The sequence below is a fragment of the Onychomys torridus genome, chromosome 13 (assembly GCF_903995425.1).
Source record: "Onychomys torridus chromosome 13, mOncTor1.1, whole genome shotgun sequence".
Lineage (NCBI taxonomy): Eukaryota > Metazoa > Chordata > Mammalia > Rodentia > Cricetidae > Onychomys > Onychomys torridus.
In genome coordinates, this window is record NC_050455.1 from 28692133 (window position 1) to 28711994 (window position 19862).

Here is a 19862-nt window from a genome sequence, read left to right on the forward strand (position 1 = left end):
AGCAGCTACTAAACATTACTGTAGTATGGCTTTAAACTGCTACCTGCTGGGACCCGCTCCTGTGCCCTACCTAGCACTATGACAGTAGCAACTGCCATCGATTAGGCACGTATGCCATGCCAGACGATTGACTAGTTAGCCATGCTTTTTCAGCCTCCCAGTGCTATAAGGTGTCTTTCCTCCCCTTTCCTATATGAGGAGGCCACACAGCTTGCCTTTCGTTCAGCTGGCTCTTTCTCTGACTCCAACCACTGGGTGACTGTCTCCCTCAGCCTTCTTTCCTGTTTGTAGAAATTGGGTCATATTTGCACACAATGTTCTATGGTGGTGTTTTTCAAATTGTAATTCTTGGTGCAAAAGTGAGTTGCAAAATCCATTTAGAAGATTTTTTTAAAAAGAACAGAAAATATCAGATGCATCCCACTTACTGTTCTGAAATATCTGTTTCTGGGGTGTGTGTGTGTGTGTGTGTGTGTATGTACTGTGTATATATGCATATTTTGTATGTATACATGCACCAATAAAATATTGCATAGGAAAATTGATTTCATATTTTATATTCAGAAAGCTTTGAATTACTGTTCAAGAGTTATTATAAAAGCCAAATGTACATAACAGTTTCTAGGACTTCTTGTAAAGTCACCGTCATGCTGGAGGTCTGGGGTATCATGTTAGTTGACACTGGAGACTGGACTGGAGAAGGCAGAATACTGGTTGTATGGTGTTACTGCAGCCATGGAATCTGTGTTGACCCCACTCACCTGACACCACAGTGTGTGCAGTAGAGCTGGGCTTGGCTTTGCCTTTCTTTCCTCAATATAGCACTCCAGCCCTCAAAGACAATCAGGTTGCAAACCCTGCTGTAGGCTTACAGGTACTTGGAGGCCCTCATGGAAGTCTGTGGTTAGAAAGAACTCAGCACTTACAGAGCCCTGATTCTCATTTCAACTCAAAGAAAACAGATGTGATCCCTATGCAGTCTGAGGCCCTTTCTTAATAGGCCCTAAAGGGATTGGCTACTGTTTAGCTCCTTGTGATGCTCCCCCTGTTATAACCACAGTCTTCGTCTGGAAATGATTTCCCCCTTCTCTCTCCCAAAGGGTATCAGATCCAGACTGGCTAGCTACTTTCCCTTGAAATAAAGATGGCAAGAGTCCCTCCACCATGCCCATTTTTCACTGAAATATGTTCTTTACTTGCTAATTATAATTCAGTTGCATGGAACATGGGTCTAGATCCCCTGGACTTCTATGTGGCATATGCCTTAGGAGGTGCACTGACTCTCAATGTTTGTTGCCCAAATGCAGAGTCCCAGGAGGAACAAGGGCTTCCTTCCCTCCAAACACAGGTAGATCTCTTCCTCTGCACCCTCTGAGGCAAGCTTGCAGAAAGGCAGCTCTACTTGAATATTTTTGGAAGGTACCTCAGCAGAATAGCCCATGTGGATACAGGGATCTGAAAGGAATGTGTCAATGTAGAGTTCAACACACAAGAAGTGTATGTGTGGATTTTAAGACAAGACTCAACATGACATTTTGAACTATTTGAGGAAGAGCCCAGGCAGTACAATTAACAGAACAGAAGGCAGGCTCAGTGTTTTATGGATCTCGCTAATGAATGAGTCCTGTGGCTTCTGCTGGACCAGCTTCCCAGCACCCTGCCAGCCTGCTTCCCACACATCTGTAAATCCGTCAAACTATAATTCATGGCTGGTGCCAGCAGAGACTTAGGTCTAGGCCTTTCTCCCTGGAATACACAGAGATCTCAAGTCATTAATAATTCACTCTGAAGTAATGAACAAAGCTGTAACAAGTTGTGAGCCTAAATAATCAAGTGACAGATCAATTTATTTCTGCAGTACCCAGATATAATGGTAGCAATGAGAAGGTACATGCTTGTCTGAAAAGTTTCACAAGACTTAGATCAATGTGTTTTAAGTTTCAGAATAAAATGGATCATTAAACAGGAAATGAATTTGTTGGGTAGCCTCAAGCCTATTTATATTCAGAGTTGCCAACCCAAAATTATTGTACTGTTTTTTCCAAAAGCCTTTGGGCCTCAGGGCCTGAAAATCAGAGTAATTATTACTCATTAATTAAATCTAAGAAGTGGAACACAGCTTGAGACTTTGAAAAGGGAGGTTGGGATAGTTCAGGTACAATTATCCCCAAATTGTTGATAATAATTAGAAATTTTTCAGCTGGGCTGAAAATGTGAGTTTTACGTCTACCAAGAAGTTCCCATCATGCTTTAAATTTCATCCTGCTTGTCACTGGCTTTGTCAAATTTAATACTCAGTCTCTGTGTTCATTATAGTGGTGGAAACACCAACACTGAGTGAGAACCTCAGAGGCAGGCCAACATATCTGTTTGAGTCAGGGTGAGGAAGAGACCAAAGACGGTGCAGAAAGCAAGGGTACTGTGTGAGCGAGTCTTGCAGAGAAAGTTTGTCAAGCACAGAAATAATAGAAACATTCTATGCCAATAAATGACATGAACAAGAAGAGAAGTATGGGAGCAGAAGAGGAGGATGGGAGTATGATCACCATGCATGCTCACCTTCAAACTGCACCACATGCCATGAAGTGGGTATGCTCTCCACCCTTATTACTCCTTTTCAAAAAGAAGAGAGACCCAAAGCCTTTATGTTTGATGAAGTAAGTTGCTTGTCAAGTGACCCACAGCTGGGAAGTAGCAGAAACTTAGAGATGAGTTGAGGGGAAAGTGTGCTTCTTTTGTGAGTATCTAACTTAAGGTGTAGCCCAAAAGAGCACTTGACTAGTGTATCCAAGGCCTTGTACTGTATTCTCAGCTCCAGAAAGCTAAGCAAAATAAAAGTGACCAACCACTGACTTTCATTGTCAGAACAATTAAACATGAGAAGAATTGCTAAACACTTCAGAGATGTGATTTTGTGCTCTCTCCAGGACCAGCAGAGATATGAGAATGTCCTCATCAGCAGAGGAGGGGCATCAGAGTAGGTTTCCACACCTCAGCTGATGGTAGCAATCTGGGAAAGCTGGAAATAGGTGATAGGAGGGCTGACTGGCGAGGAGGCTTTTTCTATAGTCAGGGAGAGAGCAGGAAGGCCTGATGGTAGCAAAGATCATGATCCCAACTTACGTTTTTATATTGGCTTGCAATTTGAAAGTGTTTTCAGGCACAAATAGCTTGTTGATTTCATATTCCCAAGGGACTTTTGTATAAACAGGAATAAATCTAGTAACTTAACTCATGTGGGAGGAGTGTCAGCCCTGAATTCCTTCCTCACTCATAACCTGGTGGGGAAAGTCATGATGGAGAAGCAGTCTTAGTGTGCGAGCTTAGCTGGTGGGCCTAGGCCCTGGCCAGAGGCTTTCTTCTTTGCCATTTACCATCCGCATTAACTCTTTCACGTGGACAGTGTGATATAGTTCTGGGAAGAATCAAAAAGATGTAAGTGAGCCCAGGGGACTAAGGTAGAGCTAACAAAGTGCTTATACAATGTCCTTTTACGGGCTTGGAACAGAGCAGCAGGCTTCTGTGGCAATGCTCTCTGCTGTGAGTGTTTCCCGCAGTCAAGAAGCAAGTCCTCTTGCTCATTGCACTTAGGCACAGTTAAAGGCCCATAGCCCTAAACACACCTGGTCCCTTTCAGAGAAGGAAGTTCACTTGATGTCTCAGACTTACAGATGTCAAGACAAGCAGGTGATAAAACTGGTTGAAGTAGGAGTTCAGTACTCAGTTTAAAAACAGATATTTAAGGTAGGCGAATCTCTTCTCCTCCTACATAATAGAAGTGTACAAGAGAAACAGAGTTGGCATTGATGGGATTGTATGAAAGATACTAAGTGTAAATAGCACTAGACGATGGGGAGGCCAGTCTATGGAGACTGTTTCTACCCAGATTTCTCTCTAGGTCTGAGTTAGTAATGAATAGCTTCCTTCTTCCAGCAGGTGGGTGACTAAAGAAGCTTCTGGTATTTTGTAATAGTGCTGAATGGCATGAACTTGTTTATTGCCAGTAGGTCATTCCTAAGTTTATTTAAGGGACTGCCTATGAGCCATTGAGTTTTATAGCTTGGACATGGTATTCAGATGTACATATTTTGAATAGTTGTTTAACCTAAAAATATGCATGTGTATATAGCAGATTATTCTGACCTAGCCACTGATGACCTCATGTGCTCTTTTAAAATGTGAGTGTTAGTGCAGCATAAACACATGGATATACAGTAGTGCATTTTTTGTTTCTGTTGATGCCACATGTTTCACTTAATGTGAGCCACATGTTTAATCAAATAGGTTTTTTTTTTTTCAAATAGTTTTTAATACTTGGTACTTAGAGTTTTTCTCTAAATTTCCTGACATAGTTTAAATACCAGCTCTTTTCCTTTTAAAAACGGTATCTATTTTGTGCTTTTGTTTGCAAATGTATTAAAACTAGAATCATCTTGATCTGCATTGGATGCAGAGGGGGAAACCCTCCGTGGTTTAAGCAGCAGACAGGTGCAGAAGCTGTAACCAAGGGGTAGGCAGTTAGTTACCTGAGCTTAGAGAGTAGTGACTCAGGTGAGCAAAAGCTCATCATCTGGCTGACGGCGTTGACTAGTTGGTTGGCTGGCTGGTTGTTTTAGGCAAAATGGAAATCATATCCTGAAGTGAATAGCAAATGCAGATCTGTGAACACTGTAGTTGGAGGTACAAGAGAAAAGTTACTCTTTGACTCTTGGCATCCAAGAATGTTCTGGGTCCTGCTTACTGTAGATGCAGGTAGGAAGGCTGGAAGCACCCACAAGCGTCAGCCATCTCTGTGTGCATGGCTTCTCTCACTTATTCTTTACCCTCTTTCCAGTGTTGCCAACAACCACAAGCAGAACCTGATGACTGTGGCAAACCTTGGCGTGGTGTTTGGGCCCACCTTGCTGCGGCCTCAGGAAGAAACAGTGGCAGCCATCATGGACATCAAGTTTCAGAACATTGTCATTGAGATCTTAATAGAGAACCATGAAAAGGTAACACCTACCTGGGCCCTTGCAGCCAAGAGTTGAGTTGTTTAGCTGTCTAGGTGGGGGGACTGCATTGGAACTGAGCTTCATAGCCTATTGGGTTTGCATTGCTAATGGTTCTTGATCCACAGTGCTGGTGAGGCTGCTGACTGTCATGGTCACAGTGGTAAGAGAGTGCTGGCAGAGGGACGGCAGTGGCTGTCATGGGGGCTGTGGAGGGGTGGGGATGGGCAGAAGCACATTGAGCTCTTCTGTGCTAGGAACTGTGCCGAGCACTCTTTGTTGCTCTTTACTCCTTGACTGTCCAGAGAAGAGGTACTATTGTGAGCTACATTTTAGGAAAACCCATAAGTTTGGGTATGTGGTGTTTTCATTTTCATTTACTTTTTTACTTGATATCTTAGAAATTTATGGGTTTGTTGCTGTTAGGTATGCTGAACTTCTTCCATTTGTGTTGCAAGTATTTTTCCTGCAGTCTGAATTTTGATTATATAGATAGTACATGTTTTCATCCATATCTGCATCCACGTGTTCATGCACATGCATTTGTATATGCTTATATGCATGTGGCCTTTGCTTTGAAGGCACTGGAGTATCTGGTCCATCTTTTTAAAAAATATGTTCTTTTCCTTAAAGAATTTTATACAGGTATGCAAATGTTTTTTCTATCCAGGTCTCACTGGATTTCTCATGTATATCCCCCTAATACCTTCATGCCCACCCACTCAACCCCCTTTAAAGTCCCCTTGAGTCCAGTCAGTCATTGCTTATATTCACATGGGTATGGCACCATCCACTAGAACATGGGAAGCCTCCAGTGGCCACTGAACTAAAGGAAAGTACCTAATACTTTTCTGACCTTTTTGATGTTGGCATTCAGATTGGGCCCCATGGTTAAATATTGATGGCTTTGTAAAAGAGAGATCAAAAGACAAGAAGGTAGACAGTCAGTCAGTCTCTCTCTGTCTCTCTGTCTCTGTCTGTCTGTCTGTCTGTCTGTCTGTCTGTCTCTCTCTCTCTCTCGTATCTTACAATGCTCACATCTCAACTTGAAGGCTGTGATCAGATATGGTTCCTTAGCCCTAGACCTCCAGAACTATTTTGAAGTTTCTTTTCTTCAAAAGTTACCCAGCCTTAGATATTTCATTCTAGTAATATAAAATGTGCTAATACAGTCTATACACATTCCAGACATTTTTAATAAACATAGTTCATAAATATAATTTTGATCCAAATAGCTCACTTTTACCTCACTTTTATTTACAACTTATTCATGAGATACTATACTAAAGAGCTTTATAGCTACTATCTCACTTAATTTCCCTAGCAAACCTATATGGTCAATAAATATTCAAAAGAAAATTCAACATCCTTATCCATCAGGAGAGTGCAAATTAAGATAGATTTGAGAGTGTATGTCCCCAAGCCAGAATGGCTATCATCAAGAACACATAACAAGAAACACTGGCAAGGATGTGGGAGAAAAAACACTCTCATACACTGCTGATAGACATGTACACTGGCACAGCCAGTATGGAAATCCGTAGATGGTGTCCTCAAGCACCTAAGTATATGTCATTTTCTACCAAGGACTGTATACCTGGAACTCTGCCTCTACTACCTGGCCACTAGAGAAGAGCAGAATTGAAAGTGTAAGTTGAAAGCTCAGAGTAAAGATTTTGGCTCTCTACCATGCTTACTTTAAAGTAATGGTTAGTTCTTTAAAATTTCCAATTCTGTCTGAGTAGAATTCTACCCCTCAACCCACAGGTTAATCACCTTAAGGCTTAAACTACCAAGTAGACAAATACTTAGGATTATAGTGGAAATAATACTCATGTTTCTATTTAGAAATAAAATTACAAAATATTATTGCTATGGTCTAAAATACCCGAGTTCCCAAAATTTTACAGTTTCTTCTAAAGTTTTTCCCCTAATTACTTTGTAAAGGTTAACTTGTCAGGTTTTAGATGTCAAGGATGAACAACCTTGTCAAGAAAACACAGTGTCTTCTTATGCTTTGGTCAAGCCTAAAGCTTCAGGCTGGTTGTGTTCGTTACGCTGTACTGTTAAGTTCCAACACATAATAGTAGAGTCGATGCTTTAGGCTCTGTGACAGTTTATGGCATTTCTTTTGGCTGTGGCTCTGGAGAAGGTTTCTGGAGAAAAAGCAGGACATCTCTGTACTCTTGCCTGTGAGTGGTGTGCTGTGCCGTTTTCTACAAGACCTATTAGTATTTGTAAACTCTAAGAGTTACTTTGCAGTCTCCCAGTGGGCTTTGGGGGAGAGAAGAGAGTAGATCTTTAAACAATTAACTCTCAGAAATGTATCCTTTTTAGCATATGTTAACTCTTAATCTCATGTGCCAAAGAGATAAGCTAGCAACTATAGGTGACTTGACTGAAACCCCAGGGTAAGTACTCTAGCGCTGTGCAGCCTTGTATCCCCAGTGACATAACTCATCCCCCATGCAGTCAGTGTGGTTCGAGTCCATTTGGGCCCACTGGATTGTTTTCATTTGCCTTTGCAAAAAGCGTTGAAGGCACCCAATTTACTGCACTGCTGTTTGACTTCTCACACAAAATTTACATTAATTAATATGCAGTTGATTAATCTGCAACTGGCAGGTGTTTGGCATTTGCTTTTGATTTTCTTAGTATTCACATGTGTTGATATGCAGAACTAATTGACACTAATAATGATAATGTGTGCCTGGATTCACTGAAACCGTCCTGCTGGTCTTTTTGGTCCTGTCTTTGTAAACCTGAGGAAACAAGGCAGATGGACTTGTACACTGGAATACAGTGCTTCTGTTCTCTCTCAGAACATTTTCCTTCTTATCTCAAGTGCTGCGCAGGATATTCTTTGTTAATGGAGTAAGTTTGTCAACCTGAGTACATAATTACCCCTATTTAACTCCAGGTAAGCTAGTAATCGTTTGTATTGGGAAGCTCCTTTAATACCCCTCAAATGGGACTATAGTTTGATGTTGCATTTTATGTAATTCCCCTCTGTCAGCAGAGGCGGCAGGAAATAGGCTCCTTCTGGAGATAGGGAAAGTCACAGCCCCCCCCCCCCCCATTGTGTGTGTGTCATTAGTTCCTAAAAATAATTGGTTCCTTTTGAGAGATTTTAAATAAAATTCCCCAAACTACTTTCCAAATTGTTGATCTCTGACAAATCTCTGATAGCAGCAGGGTTTAGGATTTCCAGCTGTCCTTAAAAAAAACAAAACAAAACAAAAACCCTCTCTGTAGCTTCAGCCTCTGGATTTGGCTTCTCCACAGTTCATGACAAATAAACGCTGCAGTGGCTTGCCTGACTCCCAAGCCTGAAGTCGCCCAACTTCAGGCTCCACTTGCCTTGTGCAAGGAGCCTCAGCAGATCCAGTGAGCAGAGTAGCTGTGGCCTTCCCTTCCTCAGGCAAGTATTCCTCAGCTAAGACCCAGATGAATCTGTGTCTCAAGCACAGTCCCCAGTCCCAGTTGTTAACTAAACTGCTGCTTTACATGGGGTGTGATTTATTGTCTTCCCAGCTACTTCCCAGCTGTAGACTCAGAAGCTCCTCATCATGACCTCATTTTCCCCCTATAAACATCACGGCACATAGTAAAGACTACAGGGCACACTTTATAGAGAGACTCCTAATCCTTTCAAATTGCCCGGCCTTGTGAGAGCTGGGATTAGAAAAGGTGTCAAAATGTATGTACAACACAGTTAAGAACAAATTCCACAATAAGCGTCAGGGCTCACAACATCAGGATGGGCCAGAAAAGAGCCAAACCCAGTAAGCTCTGTAGGTAGCACTTGGAAAAAAGAACATCAGATGCTAACATTGCTGCAGGTAGCTGAGGCGGATATTTTGCAAAGAATGTAATTAAATTTACATTTACAGATTGAATTCTTGTGTCTTGACTGCAAATAATTCCTTTTCAATATCCACTTTTTCCTTCTTATACTGTGTCTCCTTTCTCTACTGAATACAGCAATATTTTACATAGCAAAGGCCAAACTACTAGGCTTCCTAGCCCTCAGCAGGGTCCTGGGCCTTGTTGTGGATGGGATGTTTGGAGGTGGGAAGCCTTCCTAATTTGCTCAGGGTCACAGGCCAAACAAAAGCCTGAAACCTGATCTGTCGGTCCACAAAACTTGTGATCTTTATGTTTTGACATTTGTTTCTCAATAACACACAAACAGTTAGCTAAGCCTCCTCTGTCAGTCAGATTGTCTGGATGCTTGTCTCCCTAGCTGTGTGACCTTGAACAAATCAGTTCATTTTAGTGATTCTCAATTTCCTCATCTACAAGGTGGCAATAACTGCATTTCCCTCATAGAGCTATTGTGAAAGAAATAATCCACGTCTTTATTCATGTGCCTATAACTGCATGATACTCAATGAATTTTAGTTATCTTCTTGTCACTTATACTACCACACTTCCTGCCTGTGCTTTACCAGTGCAATGTTACACATTTTATGTCCTTTATCGTGGGTGGTATGTGATCATCTTCATAAGTGAAACAGGCTCAGAGGAGTTAAAGACCTTGATGGAGATAATATAAGTAATAGGTAGCAAAGCCAGGATTTGACCTCAGGTCTGTCTAGCTTCAAAGCTGCTTTGCTTTTTACCCACCTCAGTGCTTCAAATTCACCTTCTTATATTTGATAAGATGATATGGCAGTAAGGTAGCTCTCGTCTGGTGTTGGTGTATGAGTGTATATGAGTGAAGACCTAGTGCTTGCCCAAGACTAGCGAACTACAGAGGCCGAGGCTGATACTTTCCTTCCCGGCTTGAGGAAAAGTAGCCTGGTGTTTATGGGTGTGTTAATTCCACTCACAGGGCACTTGAAATCGGGGATACTTGGAAAGGCTCCTCACAGTTGTATTTTTATTTAATAATTTTATTCTCTAGTGACTCCCAGCAGGGTCACAGTCTTCCTAGGTTTTATATGTAAGGCATTCCTGATTAAGTTGGAGTTAGTTTATCAGTCAGACAGTATGAACAGGACACTTGGGGCACAGAATAAAGCCTGCCTTTTTGTGTTAATTTGGAAGGTCTCTGTGAAATGAGTGTATCATTCCAACCACATGGTAGAGCTTGTAGATTAGATAAGTTAACACTTGTAGATTACAGGCTCCTTTGTGCAGCAGTCTTCTTCACGGCCCAAAGCAAACTTCATTTGTGCAATAGAACTGGAGTGACCAACAGGGCTGTCTAAGTCAGACTCATCAGAAATCCAGCTTCAACTTTTAGCACAGACGAAGCTTGGTACGATCAGAAGATAGCTGGAAAATCAGTTTGCATGTGTGGAAATTTCTAGTTAAATGAGCAACAGCCATGTGGATGATAATTCCCACATTCTTGCTATGTGTCCTAGGCCTTGAACTCACTCTGTAGCCCAACCTTGATGTCAACACCTTGACTTCAACTTGTAGCAATCTTCCTACCTTAACCTCCTGAGTATGCATACTAGTCCTATACCACCATGCCAGCTCCAACTTCTTATTAAATGTGTGTGTCAAGGTAGTTCCACTTACAAAAATGCCCTCATGTTTAGGGAAGCGCTTGTAATCATAACGGGACATAATTGTCCAGTGCCTGGCACTTTTACAATGTGCTCTTGTGCACATTATATTGCATTTGATCACAAGAACAGTGTGACAGAGTTCTTTAGAATCCTGTGGCTAGTTCATAATCAGGTCCAGAGAACTGGCCTTTGGGGCTGCCGTGCCTGCCCATGGTGAAAATTCCCTTATAGCATTGATCCCAGTCTGTTTACTTAACTTTTAGAGAAAATAATGAATGAGCAGGGAGAGAGAGATTCTCCTGCATGTGCTCCCACATCACTTCCTACCATGTTTACAGGGCAGTTTTTCATACATCTGTCTGTGTCTAAATTGATATCTGCTACAGTTCTTAGAAAGAATAGATGTTCTCTGTGCTGTTGACAACCGAAGTTAAAATGATATCTGCACTACAGTGGATAGTGGATGTCTCATTCTTCATTAGGAATGAATGGAGGCCAGAGGCAAAGAGTCATGGGAAGGTACTAGGACCTGGCCTATCCTTAACTCTGGATTCGTTTCTAGATGCTCTCATCAAGGGATTGCTGAAGACACTGCATTTTTGGGCTAGAGGCAGAAGAATGCTAAGAGGCACTATTACTTATTAGAAGTCCATTAAAAGGGACTGTGCTTTCTATAACAAGTTTGGCTGGAGAGGATGAGCTGATTGAATGGCTGCTGCAACCCCAGGACTTCACTCTGGCCCCTGTGGCCTCACGAGGGTGGGGGACAGGGTAGGAGGTGCTCTTGTGAAATGGTCATGCTGTGCCTGCCCTATGATAAATTAACTGGCAGTGTAGGGAGCAGTCATGTGAGATGCCCAGCTCAGTGCTCAGCGGGTATAAGCACACGTATCTAGGAGCCGTTTTAAATTGTCAGTGATGGTGGTCATTGAGGTGTTACCTCAGAGTGGCTAGGGCTTGGCATGGTGAGGGGAACAAAGCCAAAGGAAAGAAAGCTTCTCAGAGGTTGCAGCCCTTGGGCCCAACAAGAGCCACAGTCTTTCCCCTTTCTTCCACTATAAAGGCTCTAAGAGACTGCAGAAGTGAATAGCATCAGTCAGCTTATTATTAGGGTATCTGGCTGCTCTGGAGAGGAAGATTTCTTTTCCTTTTGCTTTAAGTCTCCATTTCTTACTCTTTGTCCCCATTGGTCTCAACTCTTATAGCCACTCAGTTTATCATGTTTCAAGTTTGAGTCTACTGGAGAAAATATAACGATGCTACCTTCCTTCCAACAGCTGTGTTTGGAAGAGACTGACTCGACCGGCTGGCTGGCATCTTCAGGGCCAAGGACCTGCCAAGCTGGGGAGAGCAGCTGTTTCAGCTGAAACTCTCATAATTCTTGTGACTTAGCTTTCTGCATAGCAGCTTTTGGGTATAGCATTAAAATACACACACAAAGAAGGGGGCCATAAGAAGAACAATTATGGGATACCCTGAGCCATAAGTAAAGGGATGGAGGTGGCTACTGCTGTCCTTTTGTGACTTGTGAGTGTTGGAAAGAGGATATCCAGAAGGCTAATGTCACAGTGTAAGGGAGTATAACAAAAGAGTCAATTTTAGTCTGTCAGTAAAGTTGAGGAGGTTATGAAACCCTCATGAATCATCTTTGAAGGATTTTTTTTTATTGAAAGGAGAATGCTACTATATAATGTTATATGAGATAAGTAGGATGTAAAACTATGTGAAGAATATAATCTCAGCTGTGGAAAGGTGTGTTTAGCATTAAATGAGAATTATACAAAGCACTCAGCTCCATGCCTGGTGTGGCAAATACTTAGTAAATCACAGCTACTGGAATGTAAATCCTCTAACCATAGGAAACGCAATTATTTCATTCACTGTTACACTTAGGATGCCTCTGTAAAGTGGATGCTCAAAAAAATTGATTGTTTGAATGGGTGTTATTATCATATGCATTTACAAAGGAATCTAGAAAAAAAGGACCCTGTGTTACCTTCCATAATTATATCTATAAATGTGACAGCTCCATTTCTGTATTCTTTGGTTCTTCATAAAATGCTGGGACATTAGCAGTTATGCAGAGTTGCTGAGCACTGAGTGAACTGCTTGTAAAGCACAGGGTGCTGTGACTAGCACCCCAGGAACTGCAGTAGTGGCAGCTACTTCCATAGTAAACACCATGTAAGTGCTGGCTATAGTGATAAAAAAAATCTATAGTAAGGCAAGTAAGAGTTGGTAAGATTTTTGTCTTGTGTTCTTACCTCCCTGTGACTGGAGTGTGCAATATTCTCCATGGGTTTGCATTGTAAACTCTTGTTTGAGGAGTCTATGGAACTTTTGGGAGGTGGGGCATAGCTGGGAGAAGTCGTCACTGGGAGCAGACTTTGGGACTAATAGCCAAGCCCATTTCCTCGAGTCTCTGTCTCTCAGATTTCTAATCCATTGAGGTGTGAGCAAGCACCTTCATGCTCCTGCTGCTACAGCTGTGAGCCTCTCCCTCCAACATGACTTCCAAACTATAATAGACTGCACCCTTACCTCATATCCACACTATGGTAGACTCCTACCTCACATCCACACTATGGTAGACTCCTACCTCACATCCACACTATGGTAGACTCCTACCTCACATCCACACTACAATAGACTCCTACCTCACATCCACACTATGGTAGACTCCTACCTCACATCCACACTATGGTAGACTCATACCTCACATCCACACTACAATAGACTCCTACCTCACATCCACACTATGATAGACTGTACCTCTATATTACAAGTCAAACTCCCTTAAGTTGTTTCTTGCCTGGTGTTTGTCACAGCAGTTAGAAAAGTAGCTACTACATATGTTCTTAAATAACAACAACAAAATTATTTTTAAAACTTTTTAAAGACACAAAACCTAACTCCTAAAGGTTGTAATCTGTAAATAATAGAAACGTGAGGTTTTCTTTAGACTTTTCTACATTTTCTAAATTTGTATATACATCTCTGTGTGTGTGAGTGAGTGTGTGTGTGTGTGTGTGTGTGTGTGTGTGTGTATGTGTGTGTATGTGTGTGTGTGTATGAAATCAGGGTTACCCACCTCCATCCTTTGAAATAGGGTAAAGCTCACCTTCTCAGATAACACAAAGCTACTAAAAGAGGAAGACCATGCCCACTGAGTGTAGTTGATGAGGAAGAAAAATGTTCCCTGTTCTGTGTCAGTTTGGGAACACTATTTAAATATGTTTTATGGTCTTAGATAAAATTGTGAAACAGTTGTAAATAACTGGGGAGGAGACCAAATGGAGAAAAGAAGGGCATTTGGATTAACTAGTTCTGGACAAAGGCAGTTTACAAAAAAAAAAAAAAAAAAAAAACCTTCACTGTTAGCAGACAGTAGTTTAGATTATCTCTGTTGTTTTCCGTTCCCATTGCATAGATGAGAGGAGACCCAGAAAAACTATGGTAGAAGGGATTAAAAGGGGGAGGTGAAATCTTGCATCAGTTCCTGGAGTACTCAATCCTAGTTCCTAGAAGTGTCTCCATGGAGGCCTACACATGCTGGAGGCCTTTCTCATCTTTGCTTGCTTATTTGAACTCATCACCAAGCCCCTGGTCATGATTCAGACCTGAGCTTTCTTCCTAGTTCACAGAAATATGTAACTTTTTTGTATTCTGATGTGCAGATATTCAACACCGTGCCTGATGTGCCCCTCACCAATGCCCAGCTACACCTGTCCCGGAAGAAAAGCAGTGACTCCAAACCCCCATCCTGCAGCGAGAGGCCCCTGACGCTCTTCCATGCTATGCCATCCACAGAAAAACGTGAGTCTCTGCTGCCCAGGGCCAGGGTGGTATGTGGAGACATCCCTATGCCTCCGTGGCTTGCTGTGGCCATCTTGCTTGTGTGCTGCTGGCCTTAGGTGTCCAGAAGACTCTGTGTCTTAGTTGGCCTGCCTGGTTCCACCACTGAGAAAGCAAGTCACAGGTCTCTGGACAAAAAGTTGAGGGTCCTCTCTCTACTGCACAACAAGAGCAGGGCTCTGGCACTGCCCGAGGTCCTTCCTCTGTTGGCAGGTCTCAGAGAAACAGTTCCCTTACCCTGACTCGGTTTGGAATTATTGTTGGAGGGAGTCACGTGTCCTACTAGGCTGTGCCTGTGGGAAGCAGAGCCTTCTGCATACTCTTAGACCCTTCTCTGTGTTGACACTTGAAAATACGTGAAATTAGTTACTGAATTAGAGACTAATTCCTTTCTACTCCAAGTAGAAGAGAAATATCACCACAAATGTATCAAACCTTTCATCTCAGGACAAGTTCTAAGTTCTTTGCAATGATCGAGTACAAGACCCTAAAGTATACGGTCATATTTCAACTTTTGTGGCAAGAAACTTGTGTTCCAGCAGTTGGGAGGCAGAGGGCAGAGGCAACAGAGGATGATTCCTGCAAGTCTGAGGCTAACAAGCCTGGTGTACATAGCAAGTTCCAGGCTAACGAAAGCTACATAGCATGAACCTGCCTCAAAACAAACAATAAGCAGTTAATCAGTCAATCTGCTTATATGGTGTAGGAGTGAAGGCCTTGTGATCTACTATAGGTCAGCCAGTATTGGTTCTTATACCAGCTTTACCACAGGAACAAATTTTTACCTCTTTCGTCCTCAGTTTGCTTTTCTGTAAAGTAGGCACAATAGTGCTCACCCTAGAGGGTAGACCTGAGGATTAACAAAATTATGCTTTACAACATCTCTCATAAGGCTGCTACACGGAGACATCAAGACTGGTTCCAACATGCAATGGACATTAACATGGTATTTTCATGGTCTAGGGATATGAAAATGAGACCTTGTCTGTAAGGAATTCATACTTGAATGAGAAAATTTGTTCAGTGTTTGCAACAACTAGGATCATAGAGAAATGTATATTAAGGGAGGCCCTTCAATGCTCTGGAAAAAAGCTCTGGATTGTCCCAGTAGGAATTCTGCGTCCATGGATGACTGTGGATGACTTTTGGTATCTAATATTTCATGATCTCTGTCTCCTATTCTTGACACTGGGTACAGTGCTTTTCCAGAAGTTTTGCAAAGATCAAGGACTGGGCCCTAAAATGTACAGCGCACTTGAGTTTCTGTAACAAGAGACTTGTGCAGTGTAGAAATCGAGGCCTTGAGCTCTTCTGCATGGCCTAGGGCTATTGTGAAAATTAAAATGTGTCAGATGGTCCAGTACATCTTGGCATATGCTCAGTAGACACTGGGATGATGATGATGATGATGATGATGATGATGACTATGACTATGAAGATGACAACAACTGATCTGTATGAACTCAGCAAAGGCATAGAGAGGGGAGTAATTTCCTTAGGGAGAAAAGGATTCATATCTGCATTGTGTGTGTGTGTGTGTGTGTGTGTGTGTGTGTTTTCTTTTCTCAACATTTGATTTACTTTTATATTGAGAAGTAATGGCCTCATAAAATCAAACCTTCTCTGCCCTCAAAACCTTGCTGCAATTTAAATAAGCTTTGAATTCTCACAGTAAGGCCACACCTTGGGAGTTAGCACCATTTGGACTGCAGCAGTACTTTGCTTCTATAAGTAAAGCTACTGTCCCCATTCTGATATTTCATTCCGTTCGTCTCTGCTCAGATCATTTCCTTCATATCAGTTCCTAGAAGAGCTCCTAGGGCAGGGACGTGTTGAACTCTGCATTGGCTTCCCTTCTAACAGTAGCCCGTGTTCTTCTTAAACATCTGGTGGGGGTCATTCTCCCCATAGTCCGCTCAGAACTTGGTCTCCTCTGCGTGTACCAGGGAACACTTGGAACAGGGCTGACCTCATCCCCATCTGCTGAGGGAATGAGGCATCAGGCTACAGGGTAGCATGCTTCTCAGGTTTCCAGGAGCGCTTGGTCACCTAAGGTCTCCTGCTAAGCAGTGCGCAGTGCAGACAGGGACGGAGCACAGTGTCAGTCACTTCCTCGCGCCTCGGGTAGAACTGGCTTGTGGTCAGCCTGGAGCAGCAGCAGCCTTGGACCTGGTCCTGAAGCGTACTTTACAGCATTGAGGAGAGAAAAGGAAGATGAGGAGACAATCAATTAGATCTGGGCCTGAGATTAGCATTTCTCACAGGAGGCAGAGGCCGAGAGCGAAGGACCTGTGAGAGCAGACCTGTCTAAGCAGCAGAACAGGCTGCCATGTCCTGGGCGCAGAGGCTGAAACAGGACTGCAGTCTCCAACTGCATGGATTTAGGCAGAGGGTCTAGCTTCTGTAAGAGACATTGCAATAGAAAAATCTGCATGTGTGTGCATGTATTTATGTATACCTGTGTCTATGTGTGCATTTGTTTGGACGGTGGATGTGAGTATAAAACTATGTGCATTTTATAACCAAAATCAGTGCATTTTGAGTACTTATTTTCTTCTGAGAAATGGGAATGGTGTCCAGGCTGGTGTGGAAAGTACCCTAGCAGGGACTAGGGGGTGGGTGGTGCAAGGTGGACTGGGCCAGGAAATGGGAAGTTCTGGCTTAATCATACCCTGTCATTGTTGCCACCAGTAGGTGACTGCACTGTAATGTTTTCAAAAACTTCACCTTTCTTTTTGTTTAGTTTTTGGACAAATGCAGAAAGCTTCCTCATAGCACCCTTTCAAGTGAAAGTACAGGGTTGGAGTATACAGGTGCTCTGTGGAAGCAAATTGCATATTTCCACAGAACGGCACTCATCAAATAAAACCTCTTCACAAACCTAGCTCATTGCCTCCCAAATTGTAGTCATTTATATACAACCTCCTTTTACTGTTTGGGTCACAACCACATTGTGTGTGTGTGTGTATGTGTGTGTGTGTGTGTGTGTGTGTGTGTGTGTGTGTGTGTGTGTGTTGCTTGTTTAACACATTTTAAATTGATCTTAAAGCAACTCACTTCTTTGCATAGCCTCAATTCTGATATGTCAAATGGCTGAAAACGTGAATTTGATGTACTCATTACAATATTCTGCACTATACATAAAAATAAATTCCTAGCTACTAAGTTAAAGATATTCTTCCACATTCCATCTCAAAATTACTTATGGGCCACTTCTAGGGTGTCCACGGACCGGGTTCTCAATTTTGGCCAACTCCAATCTTTCCTCTGAATTTACTCACTTGGCTAGAATTGAGCTGAGGTATTGACAGTGGACACTCAGTGTTTACCTGACAATATGATGTTTATTGAGACACCTGTCCAGATTTGATGTGAACCTTAACTGTCCTGTCTCCCAGGAACCTATATTGTTTGAAAGCTTGTACATGGTGAACATGCACACACAGTATTTGCACATGCATGCACATCTATCCTCTGTCTTCACACTGGCCACATCCTGGTTTTTGGAAGCTCATCTCTTCTGTCTGTCTATGTCTTTCTGATCTCTTTTTTTGGGGGAGTGGGGTGGGGAGTTTCGAGACAGGGTTTCTCTGTAGCTTTGGAACCTGTCCTGGACTAGCTCTGTAGACCAGGCTGGTCTCAAACTCACAGAGATCCACCTGCCTCTGCCTCCCGAGTGCTGGGATTACAGTCATGCGCCGCTACCACCACCCGGCTCTGATCTCTTTTGAGCCTCGTTTTTACTCCTGTTTCTTCTCTACAGTACCTTCAGTGTGATAGCATTGTGTTGGGCAGTCCCTCTGCTGTCCACCATGAGATACAGGAAGGCTCAGGAAACTCCCTCCCCTCTGAGATTCCAGTTGTTAACTTAAGTAGACTTCTACTCCTCTTCAAGGGTCCTGCTCTACAGAAGTTGAGGCCCATTTCTTTCTCTCAGAGGTAATTCTGTGCCAGTGTTTATGGCCTCAGGTCGTCACTGGCCTCCTTTCTGAGGGGACAGTCCTGAAGGTCACATTGAGAGGTCATAGGTCTTTGCGCCTGTACTTCTGACTCACTGAAGTGGCTGACAGAAGTGCTAGATGGATCTTCATAGACAACGATCCCATTTTCTAGGAGGGATTTTCCCATCTGCATGGGTGGACCCATTGCCTACCTACACATGAGTTTGGCCTCCATTTTTCGAGTGGGTGAAGTACTCTCCAACTTGCCTTTTCCTCTTTTCTGAACAGAAGGCTGCATTTATGATGACAGTGACCTCTTTGCAGGATGAGGACCCACAGAGTTTCTCATGATCAATATGTGGTAGAAGGGCTAGGGATGACATGGGAATAGCCTGTGAGTTGAGAACTCTAGAAAAGAGCAAAGGGATGGACGAGATTTAGAAGGCACTGTAGCATCGCATGCAGATCTTCAGAAACACACTAGATGTTATGGGAGGCTCGGGGGTACTAGCAGCAGAATTGTCTGTAGGTGGCCAAGGAGTATTTTGTGAAAGGGGGAATTGTTAGAAAGATACTGAGGGAAATGAGGATTCCATCTGGGAAAAGGCTAGAAAGAGGTCTGTAATGCAGAACTGCCAGAGCAGAGCTGTAAGTCCTGGTGGAGCTGTGGAAAGATAGTTTCCCCATGTTGAACTTAGAAGACATTTCCCCATTAAATTCCATCATCTCTTTATCTGTGCTTACTGTATAGGGATATATAACTTATTAAGGTTGGTTTTTTTTTCATGCTGGTCCATGTGTATAATATCATAATTTGAACCTTAAAATTATATGACAGAGGTAATGTCCCTATTTTCCAGCTGGAGGAAAATTAAATCTATAATCAATGGTGCACTCAGGGTCACCCAGCAATGAAGTAGGAAATTTGTACCCAGTCACCTAATCAAAGAGATACCATTAACCACCCATGTGTAGCTGGAGAGCTTCTTTCCAGGTCCCACCAAGCCCCCACAGTCCCACAACCCATGTATAAAATAATCACTCAGATGCTTATATTACTTATAAACTGTATGGCCATGGCAGGCTTCTTGCTATCTACTTCTTCTATCTTAAATTAACCCATTTCTATTCATCTGTAAGCTGCCACGTGACTCGTGGCATACCAATACCTTACATCTCACTTGTCATGGCGACAGCTGGCAGATCTCTCCGCCTCAGCCTTCCTCTTCCCCCCAATTCTCTCCTCTTTGTCCCACCTATAATTCTGCCTGGCTACTGGCCAATCAGTGTTTTACTTATTACTCAATCAGAGCAACACACCAACATAACATACAGAACATCCCACAGCACCCATGACCGAAATTTCCAGTTTCAATCTGTGGGATAGATGCTGGGAGAATGATTTGGTTAGGGAGGACTGCTGAGCATAATCTGGAAGACCAAGTATTTGCAGTTCTTCTCATGAATCTGAGAGATAAATTGCATTAGGCAAGGGGACGAGTATGAAAGAATGAATGTATACATTTAATGAAGAACCCTCGAGACCAAAC

General features: G+C 42.7%; 1 protein-coding gene across 1 annotated transcript in view; it reads left to right on the top strand.

The window, feature by feature from the left end:
• The window catches only part of Arhgap26 (Rho GTPase activating protein 26), a 384395-nt gene that overhangs the window by 282206 nt on the left and 82327 nt on the right, over window positions 1–19862 (top strand). The window contains exons 16-17 of the mRNA XM_036205214.1: window positions 4835–4994; window positions 14194–14332. Coding sequence (XP_036061107.1) covers window positions 4835–4994; window positions 14194–14332 — 299 coding nt within the window. The remainder of the gene's footprint in view (window positions 1–4834; window positions 4995–14193; window positions 14333–19862) is intronic.